Source organism: Cynocephalus volans, chromosome 12 (genome assembly GCF_027409185.1).
Source record: "Cynocephalus volans isolate mCynVol1 chromosome 12, mCynVol1.pri, whole genome shotgun sequence".
Taxonomy (NCBI): domain Eukaryota; kingdom Metazoa; phylum Chordata; class Mammalia; order Dermoptera; family Cynocephalidae; genus Cynocephalus; species Cynocephalus volans.
In genome coordinates this window covers 99,455,514-99,461,716 of record NC_084471.1, presented here as the reverse complement: position 1 = coordinate 99,461,716, position 6,203 = coordinate 99,455,514, and the positions used below count along the sequence as shown (strand labels likewise).

General features: G+C 43.9%; 1 protein-coding gene across 1 annotated transcript; it reads left to right on the top strand.

Annotated features, from left to right (window-relative positions):
- The first annotated feature begins 490 nt into the window (after positions 1-490).
- Positions 491-5,523, top strand: CDKN1B (cyclin dependent kinase inhibitor 1B). Its single transcript, XM_063075511.1, has 3 exons — positions 491-1,409; positions 1,928-2,057; positions 4,162-5,523. Exons 1-2 carry the CDS (start codon positions 935-937, stop codon positions 2,047-2,049), a joined length of 597 nt encoding a protein of 198 aa, XP_062931581.1. The 5' UTR covers positions 491-934; the 3' UTR covers positions 2,050-2,057; positions 4,162-5,523.
- The last annotated feature ends 680 nt before the right edge of the window (positions 5,524-6,203 follow it).

Genomic DNA, 6,203 nt, shown 5'->3' with positions numbered 1-6,203 from the left:
TGCGGGGCAAACAAGCTCGCCACCGAGGCTCACAACGAGCTGCCAGCGCCCTTCGAGATCATCTGGTCCAGGCCCCGGGTTTCCCGGGCGAGGAGCGGGAGGTTGGGGCTCGGGAGCGGCCGCGCGCCAGCCAGCCCGCGGGGACCAGAAGCCCAGGCCCCGCCGGCCCCGCCTGGCCCGCCGCGCAGGCCCCTCCCCAGCTTCCCGGCCGTTTGGCTAGTTTGTCTTATTTTTAATTTCTCCGAGGCCAGCCCGAGCAGGTTTGTTGGCAGCCGTGCACCTTCAGCAGTCACGCGACCAGCCAATCTCCGGGCGGCGCTCGGGGAGGCGGCGCGCGCGGGGAGGCGGGGAGGCGTCGGGACCGCGCCGGGGCCACCTTAAGGCCGCGCTCGCCAGCCTCGGCGGGGCGGCTCCCGGCGCCGCAACCAATGGATCTCGGGCTCTGTTTAAATAGACTTGCCGTGTCAATCATTTTCTCCTTCGTCAGCCTGCCTTCCACCGCCATATTGGGCCACTAAAGCAGGGGGCTCGTCTTTTCGGGGTGTTTTTCTCCCCCTCCCCTCTCCGCGCTTGCTCCCGGCTCCGCGACCTCGACGGCGGCAAGGTTTGGAGGGCGGCTGGGTTCGCGGCGCCCGCGGGCTTGCACCAGCCTGGACTCGGGCCGGCTCTGCCCCGCTCCTGCCTCCTCCCCTCCCGTCCCCGCCCTCCCGCTCGCCCGTGCACTTCGGCGGCGGCGGGGACTCGCGGCTGCCTGGCCCGGGCTTCCCCGCTCCCGCCTCCCCAGCCCCTGCGCGCTCCTGAAGCTCGCGCTGTGACTCGTCGCTGTGGGTTTCTCTTGACTCGGAGGGGTTCGCGCTGCGTCGGGGCCGGTTGTTTTGTCCGGTTTTGTTTTTCGAGAGCGCGAGAGAGGCGGTCGGCCAGACCCGGGAGGAAGATGTCAAACGTGCGGGTGACTAACGGGAGTCCGAGCCTGGAGCGGATGGACGCCAGACAGGCGGAGCACCCCAAGCCCTCCGCCTGCAGAAACCTCTTCGGCCCGGTGAATCACGAGGAGTTGGCCCGGGACTTGGAGAAGCACTGCAGAGACATGGAAGAAGCGAGCCAGCGCAAGTGGAATTTCGATTTTCAGAATCACAAGCCCCTGGAGGGCAAGTACGAGTGGCAAGAGGTGGAGCAGGGCAGCTTGCCTGAGTTTTACTACAGACCCCCGCGGCCCCCCAAGGGCGCCTGCAAGGTGCCGGCGCAGGAGAGCCAGGATGTCAGCGGGAACCGCCAGGCGGTGTCTTTAATTGGGTCTCAGGCAAACTCCGAGGACACGCATGCGGTTGACCAGAAGACTGACCCGTCGGACAGCCAGACGGGCTTAGCGGAGCCGTGCGCTGGGATCAGGAAGCGACCCGCGGCAGACGGTAAAGACTCTTGCAGGAGCGTAAAGTGTCTCTCGGGGCCCCCCGCTTCGCCTGCTCGAGGGTAGTAACCTCAGCTTGTTTTTCAGCGCATCCAGATTTAGCTTCTGGGGAGCGAACTTTATTAGTCTTAGTCTTTAAATGCTACTTGGCTGACTGCTTGTCTATGATTTTTAAGTCAGGAGCCGGAGATTATAAAATCTGGTCATTTCCCTAACTTAACACATCGCAGTTCCTCCCAGCTAGCCAGCCGTAGGTATGTGACAACTTTGGGATGTTTACCCACGGTCTCCTTCTTGGCGATGGAGAGAGAGACTTGGGGCGGAGAATACACTTTCTGTTATGTGAAAACAACCTCATTTTGTGCCCTCAAAGGCCACGGGGGATGACTGATCCAGGATTGTGGGTGGAGGTGGTGGGTTTTTCATCCCCTGACTATTGGGCCAACTTCTGTCAGCCATTGTTTTTTCTAATAAAGATTGTTTGTGTATATCCTTTTAAATTTTTTCCTTTGCCTTTAGATTCTTCTCCTCAAAACAAAAGAGCCAACAGAACAGAAGAAAATGTTTCAGACAGTTCCCCGAATGCCGGTTCTGTGGAGCAGACGCCCAAGAAGCCAGGGCTCAGAAGACATCAGACGTAAACAGCTTGGTGGGTTGATCAGTAAAAGCGCATACCTGACACCCAAACTGGGCCACCGGGGCCGCAGGAACCCAGGGCCTTCAAGCCCCTGCATACCCGATCTTATAGGTTGCAGGCAAATTAGGAGCTTGAGGGGTTTTGCTTAGTTTGTATTTTTCGAGGTCAAAAAAAGTAGCAACGGGGAAGGCTAGGAATCACTGTGGGGACACTAATTCTTCAAAGTTTCTACGTCCCCAGATCAATTTCCCTTGAAACAGAAACAACTAGAGCAAGCAAATGTCTCAGGCAAGTACTTGTAACCAAGGCCCCATCGATAGGAAGGTCATTTTCCCTGTGTGTCCCACTAAAACATGTTGGGAACCATAGTTGTTTCCCCACCTGAACAAGAGCTGGAGTACTTCTCAGCCCCCTTCATGAGAATTCATTTCCCAGAGGTTCTAGTTGAGTCAGTAACAGATTTTGAGCCATACATAGGAAAATGGCAAATACATGATTAAATTTAAATTTTGAGGGGAAGTTTAAGTTCGAATAGTTCACATTTGGTTATGCAAGGAGTTAGAAATGTGAGTAAGTTGGTATGTTGTATTCTTTTGTCTTCATTTTTGTAAACTGTCACTTTCTGCTAAGTTTTGGGGAGAAAAGGAAGGAACCTGCATATTTTCAAAAACCAAAATAGAAAGCTCAGAAATACTAAAGTTCCTACAGAATTTCTGATAACACTGAAGTTGCAAAGCAGAAGTTAAATTAACTCTGCCAGAGTAAGCAATCCAAAAACACATCAGCCGAGCTGTAACAGGATGATTTGGATATTTGTAGGGGAAATGGATATTAGATATCAGGACTGGCGAGGGTAGGTACCCAGCATGAGGGAAGTGGAGATTTTTCCATGTACTAAAATCTGATCAAATTAGTGAATAGCTAATTTGAATAATTCAGTCCTCAAATTTACATGGGTTAGCTATCTGTAATGATCAAACTACATAATATTAACAGTTTGTAAGCTTGCAGACAAGGACTGTGACCTTTCCCCCCCCAAGGCACACTTATAGCCTAGCATATAAAGATATCTTAAGAAATGTTAATTTTTTAAATCATCATGTATAAAAATTTAAAAATAAGGACCGTAGGGACAAAGGTGGGATTCAGGTTGGTTGTGTTTTTAAATCGTAATGTCATATATATGAATTCTTCACATATATCTGATATTTTTCAGAGCTTATACAAAACGGCACTATAGAACCCTTGTATTACAGCTCTATATGAAGTGGGAAAATTGGATGAAAAATTTTCCTGAAGCAACCTTAACACCTGCAGCTCTTAATGGTTTGTGACCTGAGCTCAGCTCATCAGATGAACCATGTGAATCACACCTACTGGATTTTGATCTGGCCTCTTCTGACATGCAGAGACATTTCTTAGTAATATTGCCAGTTCAAAGAATACTGGAATTAGTAGTAAGGAGCTATTCAAAAGCATTCACATGTGTATTCTGCCTATGAATAAGAAATCAGAATATTTCAAAAAATGATGTTCATAGAATTTTCCTTTGGAGGGCCTTTATATGGTATTTCCAATTATTTTTCAAATTTAGAAAATTATGCTACTTGTGATTGTTTAATTTTCTTATTTTCTTTTCTTTCTCACTATCTTTGACCCAGATTCTTTAGACTAGGTTTTCTCAACCTCTGCACTGTTGACATTTTGGGCCGAATAATTCTTTGTTGTGGGAGGCTGTCCTGTGCATTGTAGAATGTTTGGCAATATCCCTGGCCTCTCCCACTAAATGCCAGTAGCAGTCCCCCTCCCCCAGTTGTGACAACCTAAATTGACTCCAGACATTACCAAATGTCCTTTGGGGCGTGGGGGGCAAGATTGTCCACTATTAAGAACCACTGCCTTAGACAAAAGTATACAACATAGAGGAGAAAAAAAAAAAGTAAGAGAATGTTAGGTGGAGATGACTATACTCATCAAATTTTTAGTACATACTTTTTTTTTCCGTATCACTCAGGTATTTCCCAACTAAGATAGTGACAAAATAATTCCTGTACTTTATTGGTAATGTTACTCTAGTGCTTTCCCCCTAATTCTTTCCTTCTCATTTCTTTTGCAGAATTCAGAATATGTTTCCTTGTTTATCAGATACATCATGGCTTGATGAAGCAAGGAAGATATACATGAAACAATTTAAATACATATCGCTGACTCCATGGAATGGACATCCTGTATAAGCACTGAGAAGCAACAACACAATAACACTAAAATCTTAGGCACTCTTAAATGATCTGCCTCTAAAAGCGTTGGATGTAGCATTGTGCAATTAGGTTTTTCCTTATTTGCTTCATTGTACTACCTGTGTAAATAGTTTTTACCATTTATGTAGCACATAAACTTTGGGGAAGGGAGGGCAGGGTGGGGTTGAGGAATTGGCATGGGGGGGGTATGAAGAGTTTGCTTTGACTTACAGCAAGGAGAAAAATATTTGACTTGCATGAAGAGAAGCAATTTTAGGAAAGGGTTTGAATTGTTTTCTTTAAAGATGTAATGTCCCTTTCAGTGAGAACTGATACTTCTTTTTAAAAATTACCAAAATTTGAACACTGGCTACAAATAGTTACTATTTATTTTTACAAGAATCGTATTCTCATTTGGGAGTTCTGATGATTCCGTTATGTAGCAGCAAATGGCTTTTTTTTATTTTTTCTGTTCAAAAAACAGCAACAACAAAAATGTCCTTCTTAGTGCTCCCCTAGTCTCCCTTAAAGTTGGAATTTACCAGTTAATTATTCAGCAGTTCAGTAATCACTCCAGGTAATTCTGGGCAAAAATCTGGGGTGTATGGGGGAGTTCTGAATGCTCAGAATTCAGCATCTACATTTATCAAATTTGTTGACAAAATTTCTTAATTTTCTTTTCCCTTTGTGCTGTGTAAACACAGTCAAAATAATTCTAATTTCCTGGATATTTTTAAAGATCTGTAAGTAACTTCGCATTTAAAAGAATGAAATAATTTTTAATTTAAAGCTTCTCATTCTGTTTGTTAATTTGCCCAGAGGAAAGTGGTGTTTTTAAAGAAAGGCACATGTAGAGAAAAGCACACTGTGGAATAAGTGAAATGGATACTACATCTTTAAACAGTATTTTTTCATTGCCTGTGTATGTGTATGGAACAAACAAAACTATTTGAAGTGTACCTGTGTACATAACTCTGTAAAGACACTGAAAAATTATACTAACTTATTTATGTTAAAAAGAGATTTTTTTTTTTTTTTTAATCTAGACAATATACAAGCCAAAGTGGCATGTTTGTGCATTTGTAAATGCTGTATTGGGTAGAATAGGTTTTTCTTCTTTTCTGTTAAATAATATGGCTATGCTTATGAGGTTGCATACTGAGCCAAGTATAATTTTTTGTAATGTGTGAAAAAGATGCCAATTATTGTTACATATCAAGCAATCAATAAAGAAAACTTCCATAGCTAGTCACTGAGTTGAGCTGTAATGTGCTTTACTAAGCTTGAGGTGTTTTATCTGGCATTCTAGTCATATTTATACAAATATAACGTGAAGTAACAAATATCTAAATAATTTAGACCCACAACTCAGGTGGTGGTTTTTTCTGAGTCCGAATGTAGTGAATAGTCATTATTTTCCACTTACTTCTGTATAAGAGGACAAAGTGGAAAAGCCACATTTTCATATAAACAAGACTGTCAAAGTCTCCATTAGTTAAAATATTTATGTCTTCTAGGATATGAATGTATCAGAACCCCAAATCTTTACATAAGTGTAGAATGATCACACATTTGCAGGATTGAAAATGAAAGTAACACGGTGACTTCTCTGAAATCTGTATTTACACATCCAAAGTGTTGTCAGGAATTAATGCAATTGTTCAGATGATCTACAAATCCTGTCCAAAATATTCAAAGATATGGTCGTTAAGAAATTGGTGTGCATTTCACCCTAATTTAGGTAGGTATTCATCAAATTAAACTGGTCATCATATACAAATTTCTCAATTTCTAAATATCCTGGTTATAATCTATACATCCCAAAACTAGTTAATCTAACACCAAATTTGAGGGTTTGGGGCCCCCATATCGACAAAGCAAAGATAATATTTTTACTTAAAGAAAATTTTAGACAAGGTAT

Coding starts and splice junctions, on each gene's coding strand:
- CDKN1B (XM_063075511.1), top strand. CDS start 935: ATGTCAAACGTGCGGGTGACTAACGGGAGTCCGAGCCTGGAGCGGATG. Junction 1,410..1,927: donor GAAGCGACCCGCGGCAGACG/GTAAAGACTCTT, acceptor CTTTGCCTTTAG/ATTCTTCTCCTCAAAACAAA.